Source organism: Akebia trifoliata, chromosome 3, assembly GCF_017979445.1.
Source record: "Akebia trifoliata isolate Shusen 1 chromosome 3, ASM1797944v1, whole genome shotgun sequence".
Taxonomy (NCBI): domain Eukaryota; kingdom Viridiplantae; phylum Streptophyta; class Magnoliopsida; order Ranunculales; family Lardizabalaceae; genus Akebia; species Akebia trifoliata.
Window position 1 is genome coordinate 6791077 of NC_141377.1, and position 22401 is coordinate 6813477.

The 22401-nt window shown below is 33.5% G+C and overlaps 3 protein-coding genes, 1 non-coding gene and 1 pseudogene across 8 annotated transcripts; 4 read left to right on the plus strand and 1 right to left on the minus strand.

The window, feature by feature from the left end:
* LOC147405796 (uncharacterized) lies at positions 1 to 868 on the plus strand. Its single transcript, XM_086432737.1, has 3 exons — positions 1 to 219; positions 296 to 357; positions 472 to 868. The coding sequence occupies exons 1-3, from the start codon at positions 153 to 155 to the stop codon at positions 616 to 618; spliced, it is 276 nt and encodes a 91-aa protein (XP_086288863.1). The 5' UTR covers positions 1 to 152; the 3' UTR covers positions 619 to 868.
* Positions 869 to 5457: 4589 nt separating this feature from the next.
* Positions 5458 to 5787, plus strand: LOC147405797 (Calcium-binding EF-hand family protein). The gene has a single exon (XM_086437504.1). It carries the CDS (start codon positions 5458 to 5460, stop codon positions 5785 to 5787), a length of 330 nt encoding a protein of 109 aa, XP_086293630.1.
* A 6003-nt stretch (positions 5788 to 11790) lies between these two features.
* On the plus strand, positions 11791 to 18192 carry LOC147405798 (Biotin/lipoate A/B protein ligase family). Of its 5 annotated transcripts, none has more exons than XM_086433643.1 (6): positions 11791 to 12087; positions 12180 to 12239; positions 13608 to 13870; positions 14541 to 14779; positions 16398 to 16546; positions 17708 to 18192. In XM_086433643.1, the coding sequence occupies exons 3-6, from the start codon at positions 13692 to 13694 to the stop codon at positions 17948 to 17950; spliced, it is 810 nt and encodes a 269-aa protein (XP_086289769.1). In that variant the 5' UTR covers positions 11791 to 12087; positions 12180 to 12239; positions 13608 to 13691; the 3' UTR covers positions 17951 to 18192. The 5 variants fall into 5 exon arrangements, with proteins under 5 accessions (XP_086289769.1, XP_086289768.1, XP_086289770.1 ...); XM_086433642.1 differs by having other exon boundaries at positions 11791 to 12019; XM_086433644.1 differs by having other exon boundaries at positions 11791 to 12019; positions 12186 to 12239.
* On the plus strand, positions 11801 to 11903 carry LOC147405799 (U6 spliceosomal RNA). Its single transcript, XR_015177154.1, has one exon. It is a non-coding gene; the product is annotated as a U6 spliceosomal RNA (small nuclear RNA).
* Positions 18021 to 20944, minus strand: LOC147405800 (pentatricopeptide repeat-containing protein At5g48910 pseudogene; annotated as a pseudogene).
* Positions 20945 to 22401: the final 1457 nt, after the last annotated feature.

A 22401-nucleotide genomic window follows, 5' to 3' on the forward strand; every position in this document is an offset into this window, starting at 1 on the left:
CTAACTCGTAAGTTCTGAGATCTGTGGAAAGGCCGTTTGGAAAAACCATAAGTTGTTTTCTGATTTCTAATTCTTGTCGTCTAGTCTGATAAAAATCAGAACTAATTTGTCAGTATAAGGAGAACCCATTTCTCAGAAACCTGAAAGAAATAATGGGTCCATCTTACTTTCTCAGGATTCTTGTTGTTTCAACAGTTCTGTCTTTATTCTTCACACAAGGTACTAGTTTTTTTTTTTTTTAATCCAATTCTGTTTTTGCTGATTCTATTGACATGTTTTTCTTCTCATTTTGTAGGTTTTGGAAGAAAACTAACAGAGAATTTTGAAATAGAAGATTCTTCTACTTTTGTACTAATGGTCTCTCTCTCTCTCTCTCTCTCTCTCTCTAGTCTTCTGTAAGCATTTATTTATATTAATAGACTTGATCTTGAAAATTGTATTTGTTTTAATTTGTGGGGTTATATTTTTCAGGAGATTTCAGAGAAGAAAAGAGAGATGATGCAAGTGATGGATTATGAGGAACCAGGGGCAAACACCAATCCAAGAACTGGGTTTTTGCTCACACCTCCTCCTACTACTACTACTCCACCATCACTTCCTCCACAAGGTTCTGATTGATCAAAAGATCAGTGTAGCAATAATAAACAATTTCATCTGTTCTTTTAATGTGAATTTTCTGTTTTTTTACTCTTATTTGATGAAACAAGTTGCTTGGGGGGGGGGGGGGGGGGGTGTGAGTGTGAAACAAGGGAAAGGGATGAACGTGATGTCCTCTTTCACTTGGTGTGATTCTGTGTTAATGGGAGCATTGTTTTGTTTCTGTATTTAAAATTTTAAAAATAGTCTTCAATCAGGTTGACTTCTCAGATAGAGATTGGTCTCATGTGGAAACCATTCAAATGGTGGACCAAGCCATCAGTAGGGCACAAATAATTCCTTATAGTTGTGTCCATCTTAAGACAAATTAATGACCCCCCACTATACTTTTTGATTGATTGGGTGAGTCTAGGGGTGTCTATGGGTCAGGCTTGGGCTTGAATTTTGATAATTTTTTGATAAGTCTGGCTCATTGACTAACACTTTTGCGTTCGCCATGTGGGATTGTTGGTTTCCCCGGCTTCTTTGAATTTAGAGGAGATGCTCGCTCTCCTCCAAACCAAATTGAACTCCAACTCACCCCTCACTCACCTCATATTTAAAATATGTTTTATGAAAAGATGGAACTCAAGAATAATATTTATGTAAAAAAGTGATGATAAAATGAGTATTTCAAGTGATAAATAGTGATTTTGAGATAAGTTCTAAAAATTCTCAACGTCTCTAAATTTAGAGTCATGAATAATGATCTAGAGGGGTTGTTAGAGATTTAGAGATTGATTAGAGTTGCTCTTAGGATTTTCTTTTTTCGAATGGTTCAAGACTTAAGCTATGTTTGATTTCACAGAAAATTAAGAGGAAATTGAAGTTCTGTGGAAAATGACAATTTTATAGTGTTTGAGACATCAAAAACTTTAAATTTGCGTGAAAAATGATTTACCAACACCTCCGATTTTTTATTCTTAAGGGCAAATCATTTTCTTACCCCTTGGAAAATGATTTGCTAGCATACAAAAAATCAAACAAAATCAATCTTTATTTTATAAATAAAGTGAAACAAAATAAAATCATAAATTTATTTATAAAATAAATATTTAAATAATTAATAATTAATTATTTTAATAAAAAAATTAAAATTAATTAAATCAATCTGTTTTTATTTATTTTATAAATTTCTGATTGAATAATTAATTTTAAATTATATCAATATTTATTTTATAAATAATGTTATAGAACTGCTATTGGCATGCCAAATTTTATTAATTACTCCCCCCCCCCCGCCCCCGCCCCCGCCCCCGTCAACACACACACACACACAAAAGAAGGAAAATAATAAGTAAAAGTTGGGATGCTAGAAGAAATTATCTCATTATTTGTTAGATTTGATCTATTTTTTTGGTTTATGATTTTATATGACCCCAATCATAATCGTAAACAACTACTAAAATTGTTTGAATGAGTGTTATAATGTTGAGATTATAATTTGAGCCAAACTTTTGTAATGTTTGAAGAATACGTTTTAATTTTTAATTGGAATGGGATAAATAATTTAAAAAATCATGTTTTTAAAGTCAAATTAAAATAATATTTTGTTTTAGTTTTTATTTTTTATGCAATTCAACACAACAAAAATAAATTTTCATGAAAATTTTCATATTGTGCCCAAATAGTAGAAAAAGATTTGCTTTGAAAATCATTTATTTGTCAAATGATTTGCCAACTAATATTTTCTCTACAATCAAACATACCCCTAGTCATACAATTCAATTCAGGCCTACATTGACAAACTTGGCAAGTTCAAAATTTGTTTTATTTTTTTCACAAAATATGGTATTGACCCATTGTAGATTATTTTACAATTAATTATAATAGATAGGCATTCAAAAGTTACAGCTCAAAATGGTAAAATTGGAAAGGATAATGCTGAAGTACCATTTAAATGTACATTCTGATGGTGTGGTGCACACATAATCATAGATGTTTCTCATCGATATATGAGTGAAAAGAATTTATGGGTATGTGTGCACTGTACATCAGAATGTCAGAATCAATGTAAATTTCAATGTTACTCCAACACAGCTCACTGGGAAAAGATAAAATCAGAATGAGTATCTTCAAGAAGATCTAGGAATAAATAGGGGATATTGTAAAAGAAAATCTTTGGAGATTTTTGGGATATGTGCAAAGAACAGCAACAATATTACTATGAGTAAGCACATTAAATGAAATCAATCTATGCCTTGAAAATAATAATAGAAAGATCGAAAATAATATTAATGGAGGCAAGAAAATATATTAAGGAAGACTAGAAGGTGGCATTTGCAAACGTAGATGCATTAAATTTTAATTTAAAATATGGATGAAAGGGTTTTTAATGATTTCATATTTAAAATGATATTTTTATAATTTTGGAAAGTAACCAACATGATTATGAGGAAAGCGGATCCTCTGTAGCACATAGTTCCTGTAGAAACCCTGTAGCACTCTTTAAACGGCTGAGAGATGTATTTTTAAAAATTTACATCTCAGCCTCTTGTGATTAGGACTTAGATCTGATTTAAAAAAAATAAAAATCCAAAAACAATATTTTTGATGCAGATCCACCTCTTTAAAAATGAAGGGCTGTTGAACACCCTCAGATTTAAGTGTTAGATCTACTTTTATCGCTGATGTGGCACTAATCCAATTGTTTAAAGAGTGCTACAGGAACTGTGCGCTACAGAGGATCCGCTTCCAATTAGGAGTGCTTTTTTGCTCACATTCCAATAGCCACTTGACATGTGGAGCAAATGACATCAGCAATAAGAGAGGAAATTTCACTCTCCTGCCCACGATGGAAATGAAAATTTCCTAATCTAATCACGCATTCAAAAACATGATTGGATTGTAGAGGACGGAATTATAAGAATTTTTAAAAAAATGAAAGAAAACAAATTATTTTTCACCATTGAATTTTAATTTTACGTTTGGGTACTCGGGGTAGCCGTCCATTTTCAATTTTATGGATCAAGCTTGGAAAGCAAATTTTTTTTTTTTTTTCAATACGAAGTTTTTTCATAAAATCTAGAAGGCTGTTGTGTTAGATTGACAATGTGATAATCCATATGGTCTCAATGATCCATTTGAAGAATTTAAATCTTAAAATTGAAATTTGTGGGCAGAGGACGTGTGGGCAAGAGAGAGAAATTTTCTCTACATTGTTGATGTCATTTGTGACACATTTCAAACTGTTGTTGGGCAGTGAGCAAAAAATCATTCACGTAATGATAGGGTCATGTGTTGCAATTTTCTCCATTTTTTATATACCAAAATGACCTTGATTATATTAAGTTTAAATCTAAAGGTGGGGGGATTTTCGAGATCCAAATTTTGAGGTCGAATCACTTCTACTCCACTTTCTCTCATTATAATAATAAAGATGCGTCAATCAAAGATATAATTCACAAGAGATTTATATGGCAAAATAAAAGTGATATTGCCGAACTGTCGGTCATGTTGCATGTTCACCGTACACCGTTTGTAGGTAGTGTGAATCCAGATAAGCCTAAAGAAACTTACAAGTGAGACAACGATAAGTAAATGCCCTAAAAGGCAATTTTATTGATAAATGAATGATAACTTACAAGGCAAAAGCTTGGCACGAATGCTTTACTATGTCAACAGTTGTGCTGATGCACTATGCAACATTGGGTCATGTTAGGCACGCATTGTACATGACTGCCTCCCAGGCGTGATAGGGCAGACTCCCTAGACCTAAACTAGTTAATAATACATGACACTATGTACATGTCCTTTATATGATCCCAATAATGATGATAAGATGTAAAAGATGATGAAAGTGAGAATTATAAAAAAAATTAAAAAAATTGGGCTCTTAAACTTCAAATAGGGAGTGCAAACAGATCGGCTTTGGATCACATTAGCAAACCAATCCCCCAGAATCATATTCGGACCTGATCCATTGACACACCAATCTTATTCAACCATTTTTGTTGTATGATTTCTTGCCATGGACATGGATTATGGTACAGTTCATGTGGGCAATACGATTTACAATGTTCCTCCAAGTGGCAGACAACCGGTTGTTCGATGCTGCCTTTGAAGTATGCATCACAAGTCACAACCCAGTCAAAATTTCTCCCTTACCAAGTCTCTCTATTGATTCCAAGAAACTTCCAACATGTTTTCTGATACTTTCTACTTTATTGAAGACTTAAAGGGCAATACCAACACCTTCCAAGAAATACCCACAAAGAGCAAAACATACACAACATAGAAAAGCAGACCAGCCTGCCTTCTTTGTCTTTTTTATATAGAAAATTCAATTTATTAAAACCTCCACAAATGCAGGAATAGAGAACCTTTGATTGTATTTTTCTATAAGACCAATTCTTTGTGTTATTTCCACCTCTCTTTCACAAGGACTTTAAGCATCACTCATGCAACTTCCAGCCCTTTAAAAATATACCATTTGGTGTGTTCATACATTTAAATATCACTCTGCTCTCCTTATATAATCCCAAAGGAACTAATTTTCTGTGTACCCATCTCTCTCTCTTCAGTCTTGAAAGAGCAATTCTATATCACCTTAAAATGGAGAAGACATCACCAAACACCATGTCACCTTCTTTTTTATTAGCTAGCTTTGTTGAGTTCCTCTTCTTTCATGAAATTCTCAAATGGGTCATCATAATTCAAAATTTTTATACAAGTTTGCATTCATTCCTCCAATCCCAACTTGATTGGGTATTTAGTAAATCAAAAGTTTGTGTTGACAGGCAAAACCCGAGTTCTGAATTTTCAAGCCGACAATTTAACTTCCACGATAAGGGGGACGATGGGAAGTTTTTTAGAGGTGATATGGAGATGTTGATGGAGAAGTTGGGGATTTTTTGCAACCCAAATGATAACAAGTTTCAAGAATGGTTGGACGTTGAGGAAGTTTTGGTCTTGTTCGAAGAGGAGGAGCCGAGCTTTGAAGAAGTGAAGGAAGCTTTTGATGTGTTTGATGAGAACAGAGATGGGTTCATAGATGCAAGAGAGTTGAAGAGCGTTCTATGTCGTTTGGGCTTCAAGGAAGGATCAGAGATGAAGGATTGTGAACAGATGATCACAGTGTTTGATGAGAATGGAGATGGTAGAATAGATTTCAGAGAATTTGTGAAATTTATGGAGAGGAGCTTTTGCTGATTCAAGTGTATCAAATTGACAAAAATATTAATTTAAACTTAACTTTGACAATTCTGCATTATGTATCTTTCTCTCAATTATACTTAGTTATGATTCAAGAATCTGTGTGTGAGAGGCGATCTAATCAAAGAGCAAAGAGCTGGAATGAAAAATAAGTGGAAATCCGCCATTGTTGTCTAACAACAACAACAACAGGGCTCTATCCCAAAGATTTGGAATCCTCCATCCACTTTGTTCCAACCCAAGTCTTCAGTTATTGAGAGTGAGTTCATATACTCTCACTATGTGAAAAAATGGGTAAATTCAATGCTAAATTCAACATATCTTCGCATCAAATTTACCCCTTTTTTCACATAGTGCCTTTGAAGTCCTTCACCTTAACTATTTCTTCTAATTAGAGCTCAAATCAACTTTTGTAAACAATCTACACACGCATAGAAATAAAGAAATAAAAATAGCAACAATATATCATTATAGAATGAATCGTGACAATTTGACTACCGCATGTGACACATTCAATTGACTCTCCTAACGTGACAAGTCCAGGAACCGTAGATCTATGTGCCTTGGATACAAAACTACACTTCCCCATAAAAAAGTGTATCTCAAAAGAATCGTGTATCCCGAGGAGCACATATCTACGATTACCAAACTTGTCACATCAGATAGTCGACTGAGTATGCCACGTGGGGTAGTCAGATTATCATGACTCTATACATAAGGCCTAGTTATCTTATGAAAGGCCTTGGCGAGGCATAGATTATTGGCCCAAGTCATCTTGGTATTTTTTGAACCAAGGTATCTAAGCCTTTTAAAGCACTTGACTAATTCTCGGGGCATGTGCAATTCCTTCCCCTCACATGCACTAAGTAATTTTTGGGATAATGATAAATCCCTAAGTGGGAGATTCAAACTCAAGACCTCTGCTTCCAGAGGCATGATCTTGGCCATCTCACCAACCCTAGGATGGATAGCCATTGTGGTATTAATTGTGAATCAGCAAGACTTTCAATGCGAATCATCATTCACATTGACTTGGCTGGTATCCTATATGACTCGTCCATTTTTTTTGAAAAATTCACCAAGTCAACTGATTTTTTATATTGTTTACAAAAAAAAAAAAAAATCATTTTAATACTTCAAGAGAGCTGTTATTGGCACCCCAACTTTTCTTATTACACCCCAATTAAAAATAAATAAAATAAGTAAAATTTGAGGTGACAATAGAAACTCGATCTGTACTCGATCTGTTTTTTATTTATTTTTGTTAGATTTCTATTTTTTGGGTTTATGATTTTATATAAGCCTAATCATAATTGTAAACAACTATTAAAATTGTTTGAACAAATGTTATGATGTTTTGTAATAAGAGTGTATTTTAATCTTTAACTGGCGTGTGATAAATAATTTAATAAATTGGGGTGCCAATAACAGCTATTTACTTCAATTATATATCATCCCAATAGAATATGATATTGTGACTAATCATCTTCTAATTCACTTTACTTTACAAAAAATATAATTATTTGAATATAAATATTTATTAATAATCATTTATAATCTGAGTTAAATGTCTTGGACGAGTCAACTTGGTATCTATGGGGGATAGGAGTGACAATCTTAACATGACACATGAACATACTCGAAAACGGCACAAAATTAGTGTGTTTGAGTTATAATAGTGTCAACCCATCTAATATGATTATTAAATGAGTTGGGTCCAGGTTAGGGGCATCAACTCACGTAACCCATTTTTATACTTTTAGTTATTCTGTCATTAACGTGTAGTTTTAATATATCAACATTTATTTAAGAATTTTTAAATGACTCATATTTTTACTAGAATTTCTTATAACTTTTTCGTAGTACAATTTTTTTTTTTCAAAATTTATAAAATGTAGCGGGGTTTTAAAGATATTTTCAATAACTACTGGTTAAGTTTTTAGTTTGGGAAAGAAAAAAATGCTTTCCTTACTAAGCCATTTATTTATTTATATTTTTTTAATATACTTTCTTTCATTAAAATCTAGAGGCATGTAGTGTTTGATTCTTAATATATTGATCCATGTAGGCAAAACGACCCTTAGTAGGATTTAAGATCTTACTAAGTAAGACTAGTATGTCTAATGTGATAATGAAATACACTTTGCTTAGCCAACAACAACAACAACAACAACAATAATAATAATAATACTGAAAAACACTTTCCATACAAAGTTAGTAAGCAAAGTTTTCTAACCACATCACCTTATGGCATTCAAAAACATGATCTAATGCCTCATGGTTGTAATTAAGAAAAAAATTCTATGAACTTTGAATTCTTTTTCAAAAGAAAGGTACTTTTCACCATTGAACTTGAGGCATGTAGTGTTTGATTCCTAATATATTGATCCATGCGAGCAAAATTACCCTTAGTAAGATATAAGATCTTACTAAGTAAGGCTAGTATGTCTCATGTGATAATGAAATATACTTTGCTTAACGAACAACAACAACAACAATAATAATAATGAAAAATACTTTCCATACTAAGTTAGTAAGAAAAGTTTTCTAACCACATCACCTTACGGCATCCAAAAACATGATTTCATACCACATGGTTGTAATTAAGGACAAAATTCTATGAACTTTGATTTTTTTTTCAAAAGAAAGGTACTTTTCACCATTGAACTTGATTTACAGTTGTGTGATTTGTTTTTAGTAATGATATTTTATTTTTGGCAAGATTAGAATTTTATTAATCAAGTTATATATGGGTTGGGTCAGGTATACCTATTTATAAATGAATTGGATTTGGGTTTATGTTTTTGACATGATTAGTAAATGATTTAGGTTTGGGTTTGGTAAATTTTCATAATACCCTTAACTCAATATGACATGAACACGGCTTGACCCAACCTATTGCCACCCTTAATGGGAGATATGACGAATACCGAGTTTTAGAACCATGGGCTAGGGTTCCATTGAAAATTTTAATCAGGTTTGGGCACACTTTAAGCATTCTTTGAATTTGACATTGATTTTATATATATATATATATATGACTATAGAGAATTTTTTACTTTTTATTTTTTCAATAAATTTCTTGGGAAGTTGATTCCAAAATATAATTTCCTCATAAATGTTTTTTTATTTATTAGAAGGGTATCTGGGTCAGTTTGCGCGCACCAACTATTCCCTCCTCCCCGAACAAGGCTTGCGAAACAGGATTTTAATCCTGCGATCTGTGGCCACTGATATTCCTCATAAATGTTATTTTATTGACTTTAAAAAATATATTTTTCATTTTGAATAGGGTACTACTCAAGAGAAAACAACATTAATAATTTTTTCTATTTTTTTACATATTAGCAAGTTGGGACACCCTACACTAGGGTTACACATAGGGGTGGAGCCAGGGTTTTGCTCTTGTAAGGGCAACCAAGAGCAATTTTTTTTTAACACTCTCCTTGTTGGATGCATTGGGCTCGGGCCTTAACCTTTGTGTGGTAATCATGCAATTCCTACAAATTTAGCCTACTACCCCAAACCAAATGTCTCGTAATGCATTGGCTATTCAGGTACAACCAATAAAGGAAATTTTTTTTTTTAATTTTTTCTAGGGATAATAGTGGTAGATTTTTTTATTTGCCATTGTTATCTGTTACAATAACTCATGTATCCTTATAGACTTTGAAAATTCTTGTGGGGGCAAATGCCCCCACTGTAAATCCACCCCTGATTACACAAGTATTATTATAAGAACAAATCTCTAGGGACAAGACTGTAACGCAATTGTTCCAAATAGAAAAAAATAAACAAAGACAGAAATGTACAAGAGCAAGAAGATTTATGCGATTTCTACAAAATTTAAATTTTATCCGATTTTGATTTGTCGGGGTTGAATTGAGGACCATGTAATTTTTGTCTTTCGCAAAATATTACACATAAACAAATAATTTAATTGAGTTTTTGAACCAACTCAGTGCATTTACAAGCTGATTTGACTAGGATAATGATTTGACCCAATGATTTTCTGAGTTTATTTAACAAGAAGCTTCCATTATTCTGCCAACTCACTAAAAACCAACCAAGTCGAGTGGTTAGGAGAGGCATGTACAATATGCCAAGAAGCTCAGGTTATATACATTAAAATATTCTTTGAGATTGAACAAACTTATATCTTTCAGAGTCAGACTAGCCTTACTCAGTTTGTAAGGATTTCACTCCTACGAAGGGTCTTTGAGTTCACCTTTAGGCATCCAAAAACATGATCTTTATAAATTTTGAAAGAAAAAAAAATATCAAAAAAATTATTTTTCATCGTTAAATTTTAATTTTAAGGTGGAAGTTTGATAGCTATCAATTTTTAAAATTTTGGATCAAACCCAAAAAAAATTATTTTTTGAATTCTTTTATTATTTCTGATATTAATTTTTCCATGAACTTTAGAAGGTTGTCATGTTGGATTGCTAATGTGATTGTCCATTTGAGGAAAACTAACCTTAGTAAGGCTTAAATCTTACTATATTAAAAAGGAAAGTATTTTTCTATCTAAATATAGAGAGATTCTATTGATATACTAACTTTTGCTGATGTCAATCCAGTTCATATGTAAATCACCAAAGAATTACCACAAATCTTGGTGGTATTTGTAAAAGTTGGTGTGACAATAAAATCTATCTAAATCTAATGTAGTATTTGTTTGCGTTATTTTTCAACGCTTATTGTTGAAAAAAATTAAATTCAGCACTTTTTGTCAAAATAACGCATTTGGTTATTATATATTTTCAACGTTTATTGCTAAAAATAAGTGACAAAAATTCAGTACTATTTTGATGCTGAAAAAAAGTATTAAAGCGATAAGTATTTCATTTTTTTCAACACAGACAAATATGCCCTTCGTTTTTTTAAGCATGGATAAGTATGCCCTTATTCCATGGATAAGTATATAAACACCCACAAATTAATAAACCCACACCATGGTTAAATTATTTTGTCTTATATGGGTTAAAAGTTTTGGAATGAGTTGATTTTTGGTGAAGATGATCTCCTCATTAGTATATAAGCACCCCCACAAATTAATAAACCTACACCATGGCTAAATTATTTTGTCTTATATGAGTTAAAAGTTTTGGAATAAGTTGATTTTTTATGAGGATGATCTTTACAATGAGGAGATCATCATCACCAAAAATCAGCACATCCTGAAACTTCTAACCCTATCAAAACAAGTTTAAGAATCGTAAATCGTCCCCTTTTTTTTTTTTCTTTGAAAATTAATTTTGACGAGTTAGAAGTTTTAAAATGGACTGATTTTTGGTGACGTTGATCTGTAGATCATATAGACCATCCTCACTAAAAATTTGCTTATTTCAAAAATTTTAATCTATATAAAACAAAAAAAAATTTGACTATGGTGTGGGTTGCCTTTATTAATTCATAAGGTGCTTTTATAATTACACATCCTTCATTTCCATCGAAAATTATTCATCTAAAATTAAGTTATTTTAATATTGATTTCAAAATTTGGTGACTTGTATGACATTATTATTTTTAATTTGAAATTTATGGACTTTTATAAATAGAAATTATTATTTATAAATTGAAGATTTGAGTATTATTTATTATTTAAAAATAAATTATATTTTAGTTTTATAATAAATAATATATTTTATTGTGTTTGATAAGAAATAGGCATTTGAAACATGTAAACAATGTATAATATGATTATAAGGGTAACAAAAATAATTTACCAATTTCAACAATGTGCAATAAATATGATTCAGCATCTAAATAAATAACTTTTTCAGCACTTAAATTCAGCGCTTAATGCTATTCAACACTTATTTTTTTCAGTTTAACAAACAGTACCTAAATTAAAGAAATTGGAAGAGGCATCTTATACCGTTGGATCGCGGTTGATGATGCATCCATTCTATAGCGGCATAGCCTGTTATACTGGATTAGTCCCACATCGATTAAAATTAAGATTTTTTATAAATATTTATAAGCAATAGAAGATGTAAACGGTGTCTCTTCGGAGACATCCGATAAAATTGGAACGATACAGAGAAGATTAGCATGGCCCCTGCCAAAGGATGACACGCACAAATCGAGAAATGGTCCAAATTTTTTTGGTTTTGTTTTTTTATTCTTTCATAGAAATCCAAACTATAACTGATTTGGGAACCCTAATTTAATTGATTTCAAGCTAAGAGTTTGATCGAATCCAGAAGAAATAATTCACAAGGTTGGTTCTGTAACTATATGGAATTGGTAACCCTAATTCATTTGATTTCTTAGCAAATAATTCACTAGGTTGGTTCTATGGAGTTACAGTTGAACAACGCACAAATGACGTTCGATAAAATGTCTAAGTCGCAATTGTTTGTTTTTTTAATGTGTGGCAGCAATAGCTAGCAGTGGTTCGGCATTGGTGCATTATTGGACCACGACGTGCAGATTCGAGAGTAAGTCCTTTGATCCAATCTACATTTTATCGAAAGTCTCTGAATTTTAGGGTTTCAAGTAGAGCTGTTACTTATGGGGTGTTGACGGAAGGTAGTCTGATAATTATACATTTCTTGGTAGTTTAGTTTTTTAAAGGGGGCTTAGTGATTCAAGGGTTTCATCGGAAACTTAGTAGCTTTAACTTTTGAGGGAAGAAATATAATGGGTTCTCTTAACCATACTAACCAAGTTAGGATTCCTCTATTATTCAATCGGGTAAGTTGGGTTTAATTGGGGAAAAAGTTTGGCGTTTATAAAAATGATGTCTTTTAAGCAATTAATTAGGTGCATTACAGAGTTACAGGTTTGAGAGATTGAGCAGTGTGTAGGTTAAGGCTGGTTCACTTCAGTCGATTATATATAGATTTGATTCAACAATTTGCCAATTAATACAGCAACCCCTTATTTGCCGAATTTTTTTTTGGAAAATTTTGTGACAGTGCTCTTAACAACTCGACATATATTTCATGAAACAAATTAGATAAGAGAAGGAATTACGGCATGGTTCTATGTTAATGACAGTATCTTGTAAGTGCTAGAATGTTATCTTGTCTAGATTTATTATAGAAACCTAGAAGGTGGCGCACGTCTCAAAAGGGTTTATCTGTAATTTAACACATTGATTAAAGGGTTTTTGAATATTTCAAAATAAAAGGGAATTTTTTTGTAATTTTGAAAACTAACCAAGATGATTCTAGGGTTGTTAGAGGCAATTTTCTTATATTTTTACCAAAATGACCCTAATTATATTAAATTTAAATATAAAAGTGGGGGCATTTATGGCCATGCCAATTTTGGTCCCAGTTCTACTTCGCCTTCTCTCAGTATAATTGTAAAGATAAGAACAATTATCAACATTGCCCAGTTAGCATGGTTTGATAACTTTGGGGATGATGGAGATCTGATTGGCGAACATTGACTTTTTTTTTCTTCCATACCACTTGTCTTCATTTACTTTAATGCAAGAGAGGAGAGAACATTGTAGGAAGGAATGAAATTGAATATTCATTCTATTGTTGGACACTGTTAATGGTGGGTTTGGATTCAAGCAACACTATTGCTTTACTAACAAGGAAATTAGAGGTTAATAATAATAATAATAATTCTTACTTCGTCAACCAGATGGCATTTACTTTGGCACTTTCGAGGAGCCGTGAGTTACCTACATTCTTCTTTTATCCCTACTAATTTCTGTGTAGGATTTGGCCTGTCATTTCTGAATGTTTTGTGTTTCTCTGTCCCATTAATATTTTGTAAAATAAACACCAAAAGTTCAGAAACGAGGCTCCCAGCTTGAATCATCTTCATTTGTTTTTCTTGTTCAATAGGGAAAAAATCAATACCAGTCTATGGCTAGTAGATCATCAAATATATAGGACGGAAAAAAGGGTCTGATCAAATTCTGGAGCTCAATGATTATGTCTCAAGCTAGAAACATTGGTCTGCCTCTGATGAATCTTGTCAGACTTAAAGGAGCACCCATCTTACAACAGCTACATTTAGAGGAGCAGCTGCTTCGGACCTCTTCAGAGAATTGGTGCATCATAAATGATGGAACAAATTCTCCTACCGTAGTCATGGGGATATCTGGGTATGTTAGTTTAGTGCCCAGATTTTATTAATTGATCATTTTCTAGTTGTGAAGGTGCATTTTATGTAGTTTGCACATGTAAGGAATGATTATGAATTTTGAATAAGATTTAATAGTACTATCTGTTATTATATACACTAGAAGGTGGCATTTGCAAACACACATGTAACAGAAGGGCTTATTTCCGATTTAAAATGTTAATTAAAGGGTTTTTTGAAATTTACATAATAAAAAGAGGATATCATTGTGATTTTGAAAACTAACCAACGTGACTACAGGGTTGTGGCTTACAATTTTCTTGGTTTTTGACCAAAATGACCTTGATTTTATTAAGTTTAAATGTAAAGGTGGGGGCATTTGTGAGATCCAAATTTTTATGTCAAACCATTTCTACTACTACTCCTTCTCTCATTATAATAGTAAAGATTCACTCCATAAGTTGCCATGACTTGGCCAACATACTTTTGAGTCAATTTTTAATTAATACCATATCAGCTAATTTTCTGATCTAATAGTATGTAAAAGTAACAGGAAAGGATGAAACATGAGTCTTGCAGAGTTTTCTGGCCTTACTTTTTTGCTTTATTTTGTGCTTGTGTTTGTTCAGTAAAGTTCAATTGCTCGTGGAAGAAATTAATTTTGGGTTTTGTGATTTTTTTTGTGTGTGTAGGAAACCTTGTGAACTTCTTGAGCTTGAATCCGTGATACAAGATCGGGTTCCTGTCGTCAGAAGGTTTACTGGGGGAGGCACCGTTATTGTGGATTGTGGGACACTATTTGTCACTTTTATATGCAACAAGGATGATGTTGCTGGTGTACAACCATATCCTCGTCCCATCATGTCTTGGAGCAGCCTATTGTACAAAGAAGTGTTCCAAGGAATTGGAGATTTCCATCTCCGTGAGAATGGTACATATAATAAAATTTTCATAAAAAAAATATCCTAAAACAAGAAAATTGTGCTTGAGACCTTGATCTTTTCTTATCAATAAATTTGTCCTTGGTTTGTACTTCACATGTTATTTAGAGTTATTGTTTCTGAACTATAATATTGAATCCTTGAGACCTGGAGTATACATTCTACATCATTTCTATGTAGTTCTTATTTTTGATGATAAAAGAAACTAGCTAACATACTGTGAAATTCAACAATTCTAATGAAGCTTAGGTATGACCATATGACTCTATGAAAATTAGTACATGTTTCGAAGAACTACCACTCATTTGATGGACATCATCTGGTTGCAGGTGATTCTTTCAATGGGTGTTTAGTATATTTGATGGTCTATGGCAGTTGATGTGTTTGATCAATTTTAGATTTAAGAATTTTTTTTTTTTTTCTATTTTGTTTAAGGACTTCGTTATAATTGCCAACAAGGATTTCCTTTGCGTGACTTGGCAACATTTGTATGCTAGGGGGCTTAGACACGTAGTTCAGTTGGTTTGAAAAATTGCAAGGCAACTTTGAGGTAGCGGGTTCAAGTCCGGATTTCCCAAAAAAAAATGTATAATAGGAATAGCTTTAACTAGTTTTCTTTTGTTCTTTCTGTAATATTTTTATTCTCACTCACTGATAATATAAGAAATAAAGAAGAAAAAAAAAGCATGATTCTTAGGGAAACAAGAAAAAATATTTCTCAAAAAAAGAGGGAGGGGGGGTGACATGAAAAAATGTTTCTCAGTACCTAGTAGTTTCTTTTTGGGCCTTTATCTCTGTTGTCCATTTCTGCACCACACACTCAAGTGTTAGTTCCATTTTAATTATTGAATGCTTCTGGATTTTTCTAATATACAAACAACTCCTTCCTTAATTGTACAATAACTTTCTGTTTGTAAACCTAATTGCATAGGGAGTAGGGACTGTCATGAAGGATGACAACTCCTTCCCAATCTGATAAATATGTCCATGAACTTGGAAGTTGTTGTAACCCTTTATCCAATTTCTAGTATTTTAATTGCTGGTCCCAAGCTCAGATGGAGGATTTTGTCAGGTTGACATCCTGTGTAAAATAGAACCTTTAACATGGACCTTCCCTAATATGCATGCCATCATGTATTCAGTGGTCTGGCTTTAAAGATGGTCTAGACATTTTGGACTGTCTGCAGCTTCTCCTATGGAATCTCTATCTTCTTCTCTTATCTCTTTCTTTCTTTCTTTTTTTCTTTTTTTTCATTGTTTGTTTGTTGTTAAGCAGGAGTTTTCTTCACTCTATCTCTATCTTTGTAAGTTTATTTTCTCAAGCCCTCAACGGCCATGAAAGGCAACACTATCTTTTCTTCTTTGCTTTATTTGTTGTTTAGTGGTGCTTTCGGGATTGCTCGTGTTTAACTTTTCCTCTACAACCATTGTTTTAAGTTTTCTCCAGGCTTAAAAGATTATCTCATTCTTTTCTTTGTAATATTCCAAATGAATCTCCTATCTATTTCTTATTTGTTTAAGTAAATCACTATGACCTACATAATTGTGATTTTTTGACCAAGAAGATAAGTATGCTCTAATAGGATGCCTGTTCTTATCTGTTTCTAGATTATGTGTTTGGTAACCACAAGTTTGGAGGGAATGCCCAATCTATAACCAAAGACCGGTGGATCCACCACACATCTTTTTTATGGGATTATGAGGTTAGGAATATGGCATACCTGAAGCAACCTGTACGAGCTCCTGAATATCGATCGGTATGCTTTTAATTCCCACTTCATTCTTTTGATTATCCATTTTTTATATTAAAAAAAATTATGTATAAATTTATTAAATTAAGAGAGAAGAAAAGGATGCTGAGATGCCCCCCACAGCAAGAGAAACTAAGCCAAAAAAGAAAGAAAGAAACAACTGAAAAAACAACACAAGGCACGAGGTCACCCAAACCCCACCAATTACCAAAGAAAAAACAACACAAGGTACGGGGAGCTTATGAGTCTATGACTTGTAGGAGGTACTAATTTTATAGAGTTAGAGACCAAAGAGCATACTAACTCTGTTTAAGTTGGGATAACTAAAGTGAAAGAAACTTTGGTAATGATAAGTTCGTAAAAGCTCTAGGACAAAATGGTATCTTAGTCAAGATTTGCAAGTTCATGAAAGAATTGGATTTTCCTGGTTAGCTAAGTTCAAGAGAACTTTGGATGCTAAGAAAATTTGGGATCAGTACAGGAGAAGTGTTGTCTTTCCTATTTATTAGAAACAAACGAGACGTGCAGATTGCACATAGTCGACTTATGAGCCACACTATGGAACTATGGGAGAGAGTGGTAGAGCAAATATTAATACAAAAGAAAAAAAAAGTTCATTAGAGAACCGGTTTGGCTTCATGCGAGATAATCATCTAGCTTGTCTTTTTTTTTTTTTTACATCGATAATTTGTGGAGAATTCTGAAGTAATTGGAAAAATCTAGAGCCTTTAGAGATGTTTGGGGAAAAATGAGTTTGTAGCAGATATATTGACACATTAAGGACATAAATGGAAAAGCTTAACTCGTGTGAGTACAATTGACAGTGAAAATAATTGAATTCTTCGTTGTTAGTGGGTCAGTCATGAGTCCCTATCATTTTGTACTAGCTACAGATGATTTGCTTTGACCGTGAATTATGTTCAAGGGTTTGTCTTATTGTTGTATATTGTTTTAAGCTGATCCATGAAATAGTTGCTTTGAATCTAAAATACACGTATTGGTTATATTGCTAATAATTGATTGTATCATCTGCTAATCGACATGTTTACTACTTTTTTCGATCTTATGATTTGAGCATTCTTGTTTTAGTGTTAGATTCTGTTCAAGATCGTATGCTTCAAATGTTCATTTATTTTGAATTTCATGTTCCCCTACTTCCTTTATCAGGCTAGGGATCATGTAGAATTTGTGTGTCGTATGAAGGACTATTTACCAAGATCCACTTTCATCGAGAAGACTGTTACATCAATTGGGAGCCATTTTTCAGTGAGACCCATACAGTTGGAAGCAATTGGAACTCCGCCTAAGACAACATTCAGCCCCTCCAACAGGTTACTCACAAAGCAGGAATTGGAGGCAGCTTTGGGATCTCGGACTGGAGATTTTAGAGCGTCGTTGTTACAGTCATAATTATAATGGATAGGTCTCCTCGACCTCCTTTTTTTTTTAATAAAGTTATATTTATCAAAATGAAGAAGGATGATACCGATTTGACATATTTTCATTTGGCGTCACTTTCTTACTACCAGAGATGATTTCCCTGCTGTAGCTTATTTTTTTTTTTTAACATTAGGTTGCATGTTTCCTATTCTCGTCGCCAATAGAAAATTCTCTCTCTCTCTCCCCTCCTAGATTTATGAGCCTAATCATAATTGTAAACAACTATTGAAATTGTTTGAACGAGTGTAATAATGTTTTGTAATGTTGAGATTTTAATTTGGGCCAAACCTTTGTAGTGTTTGAAGTGTGTTTTAATTTTTAACTAGGGTGACAAATAATTTAAGAAATTGGGGTGTAATAAGTAAACGTTGGGCTACCAATAGCAGCTTTTCTTTTATGTTGTGGTGAGTGAGGTTTATGAATGCTTAATTTTTCCTAGGGGCCAAGCCTTAGGAAGCTACACTCCAGATTTCTTCTCATAAGTACAAGGTTTTTCTTTAAATATAAAAGCTGATATGTCCGATCTGAAAGTGATCGAGCATTAGCCAGCTCAGCATCTTCACATGCAAAAAGTTTCGGCCAATAGGGGCTCAGTATGTGGCAGGACAAGGCATGTTATACTTTTGTCTTTGATGCTTTGTGAAAAACTGTAGAAAAAATTGTAAATTTGTCTATGATAATTACTGGGAGATGATCAAATTCATCGGACACCAGTTTCTACCAATAGTCCATACAAGAACATGATCCATTTTGAAAACGGTGAAACCGATTCGAATCCCTGATGATTATATCACGATTATAAATCTTGGAAAGAAGCTTCATCACAGAATGACAATCACTGCACACCCGAAGATTTTTTACCACACGGATTGTTGTCGTTGGACTCGTGCTAATGAAGCCAAATGCGATTGCCAGCTTCTCACTGTGGTAACCTAGTGAACTCTGCTTCACTTCTACCTCGTCAATATCCAACAAAACCTGTTCTGTGTCAGGTTCATACCCTGCAAGCTTTAATTTTTCTCCCATTTCATCTAACATTTCATATATCACTTTCTTTAGAGAATGATTTGTGTCTCCAACGACAAACTCGTGAACAACTCCATCCAATTCGATTGAACTGCACCCAGGTGGTTTCCTTACACCTCTTTCCAACATCATTTTTCTTAATTTATGAACACCATCCCATTTATCAGCCATTGCGTATATGTTCGATAACAGGACATAGTTTGCGTGATCACTTGGGGCTAGTTCAATAAGATGAAGCCCAGCTTTCTCCCCCATTTCAAGATTTCTATGGATTCTACAAGAACCCAATAAAGCCTTCCACATAACTACATCGGGCTTCATCGGCATTGTTCTGATGATCTCCTTTGCCTTGTCAAACAAACCTGCTCGGCCAAATAGATCAACCATGCACCCATAATGTGCAATATCGGGTTTGATCCCGTAAACACTACTCATCTTTCCGAAAAACCTAATACCATCTTCAACCAACCCTCCATGACTACAAGCATTTAGAACACTATTAAATGTTATCGTGTTGGGCTGAACACCCAAACCCTCCATCTTCAAGAAGAGTTCAATTGCTTTGCTACTCTCCCCATTTGTTGCCAAACCTGAGATCATCGCATTCCAAGAGTCCACGCTCTTCATATCTGTTCCTTCGAATGTTTGAATTGCGCCTTCTAAGCATCCACACTTAGCGTACATGTTAATGAGTGCCGAACCAAGATTCTCGTCGAGCTTGATCCCATGCTTGTCGATATAAGCATGAACCCATCTTCCTTGAACAAGTGCACCCAAATGTGTAATTGCAGATAGCACACTAACTAATGTCACTCGGTCTGGACATTCCCCATTGTCTTGCATTTGTCGGAACATCTCAATCGCCTCCTTGAAGTCACCCATTTGGACATAAAACGCAATCATCGTGTTCCAAGAGACTACATCTCTATAAGACATTTTATCAAATAATTGAAGGAGAGATTCACTATCTTTGTTATTTGCAAAACCTTCGAGCATACTATTCCAAGTAACAATGTCTAACTCAGTACTTGTATCGAACAACTTGCCAGCGTCAGATATCGAACCAAAGACAGCATAACAATGGATTAATTTGTTCCGAATAAAAACAGCGCTTTCGAACCCATACTTGGTTATCTGACAATGAAGCTGTTTTACGATAGAAAGAGCGCCCAATTGGGTGGACGCCTTAAGGACAAATGTAAAGGTGAAGTGATCAGGTTTGATGGATTTGCATAACATTTGATCATAAAGAAAGATGGCTTTAAGGGGACTATGATTCTTAAGGTTTCCTCTAATGAGAGTGTTCCATATGAAAGGGTAGGGTTCTTGGATTGAATTAAGGATCATTTCGGCGTAGTTAAGGCTTCCATGGTCCGAAATGGCGTAGAACTCAGTGAGTCGGCTTGCCGAGTAGGTGTCAGAGATTTGAGAGGATTTAATCATGAGGGCATGGATTTGCTTGGCTTCATGGAGGTTGTTACAGAGGAGTAAGAGAGACAGGTTCGTGTTTGGTTTTGGTTTTGGTTGGTTTGTGAGAATTTTAGCGGGAATTGTGTGAGAGGGTGAGGTTGAAATAGCCATGGGTGCATTAGAATATGCAGGGAGGGAAAAGATAGAAGTGACCGTTAGGGGTTGTGTTAAATTTAAGAGTCGTGCTCGAGTAACATTCGCCGGGTTGGGGCATATCTGACGTGGATGTGTATTTCAAACATAGATGCTTTCCATCGAGATTATGAAAAACATTTATGGTGGAGACACATCCATGTCAGAAATGTCACCTACAATGTCTTCATAATGTTACTTTAGCGTTATCCTAGATTTAAAAAGCGTGTCGTGCTAAAGTGAACTCAAGCTAAAATCTCATACTGCACTTCTTGACATGAAAGTGGATAGAAATTATAGATGCTTTTTAACTCGTATCTTGATGAAACGCATCTATTATTTTCATATACTTTCACGTCAAAAAGTGCGATATGAGATTCCAGCATAAGGTTAGTTCAACATTATTCTTAAACAGCACCTAATATCACCCCAGTGAAGTCAAAGTTGTTATTTTAGTGGACCCTGATGGGGGAACGGATCCTCTGTAGCCCATTTTCTTTGTAGCTTTTGTTCTATAGTCCATTAAACAACACCTTTAACAAAAACAGCCACTCATTCATCTTGCACAGGTGATTTAGATCATATTTGAAAAAATAAAAATTAAAAATATACTTTTTTTTTCTTCTAATTAGGTGTTTGAAAATGGAGAGTCAAAAAATCCCTAAATTTAAATGACTAGATGCAACTTTCTTGATGATGTGGCACATCTCTCAACCGTTTAAAAGAACTACAGAAGACTACAGAGGATCTACTCTCGAACGATGGTCCTATAAATTTTATATATAAAAAAAGAGAGATTTTTTTTTTCTAATTAGGTGTTTGAAAATGGAGAGTCAAAAAATCCCTAAATTTAAACGACTAGATGCAACTTTCTTGATGATGTGGTACATCTCTCAACCGTTTAAAAGAACTATAGAAGACTACAGAGGATGATCTACTCTCGAATGATGGTCCTATAAATTTTATATATAAAAAAAGAGATATATATTTTTTTTAATTAGGTGTTTGAAAATGGAGAATAAAAAAATCCCTAAATTTAAACGACTAGATGCAACTTTCTTGATGATGTGGCACATCTCTCAACCGTTTAAAAGAACTATAGAAGACTACAGAGGATGATCTACTCTCGAACGATGGTCCTATAAATTTTATATAAAAAAAAAGAGATATTTACTCGACAACAGACCTAACTGTTGCATTTTTATTACCCCCTTGGAGTTTTGACAACTCTAAGGGAACCTTACTTTATCAAGTATGTTACCCAACAAACCTTGGAGTGGAGAGCCTTGTTAGAAGATTCAAATTGATGAGGCTAATTTGTTACTTAACATAAGTTGGAGTGGATCTAACAACATGAATTTGTGATGACTGTGATTATGAAGGAAAAAAATTCTAAAAATTCTTATTAGATCTTCTTGAAATATCCAAAATACATATATTATAGTAATAAAATTGACATTCAAATCAAAACTGAATCTTAATAAGAACATAATTTTTTTATTCGATTGTTTGTTTTGCCATTATAATATCTGCATTTCAAGCTTTTTGTGAAGATCTATTTGGTGGAGAACTCACCAATTTTCAAAGTAGCACAGCCATTATTTTATTTGTTTAAAATAACAAGCTCGTCCCTTTTGAATAGTGGTGAGCTTGCCATTTAACATATCTTCACATACTTCCCAAAATGCATATGTTACAATTGCAAAAAAGACATTTGGATTGAACTCCAGTCTTAATCAAAGCGCAATTTTTTTAATCCAAGGCCCATTTCATTATTATTATATATGCATTTG

Bases quoted from the DNA above. Each gene is read 5' to 3' on its own strand.
- LOC147405796 (XM_086432737.1), top strand. From the start codon at position 153: ATGGGTCCATCTTACTTTCTCAGGATTCTTGTTGTTTCAACAGTTCTG. The intron at 220-295 runs GTACTAGTTTTT...CTCATTTTGTAG, and splicing joins GTCTTTATTCTTCACACAAG to GTTTTGGAAGAAAACTAACA. The intron at 358-471 runs GTCTCTCTCTCT...TATATTTTTCAG, and splicing joins CTTCTACTTTTGTACTAATG to GAGATTTCAGAGAAGAAAAG.
- LOC147405797 (XM_086437504.1), top strand. From the start codon at position 5,458: ATGGAGATGTTGATGGAGAAGTTGGGGATTTTTTGCAACCCAAATGAT.
- LOC147405798 (XM_086433643.1), top strand. From the start codon at position 13,692: ATGATTATGTCTCAAGCTAGAAACATTGGTCTGCCTCTGATGAATCTT. The intron at 14,780-16,397 runs GTACATATAATA...ATCTGTTTCTAG, and splicing joins TTTCCATCTCCGTGAGAATG to ATTATGTGTTTGGTAACCAC. The intron at 16,547-17,707 runs GTATGCTTTTAA...TTCCTTTATCAG, and splicing joins GAGCTCCTGAATATCGATCG to GCTAGGGATCATGTAGAATT.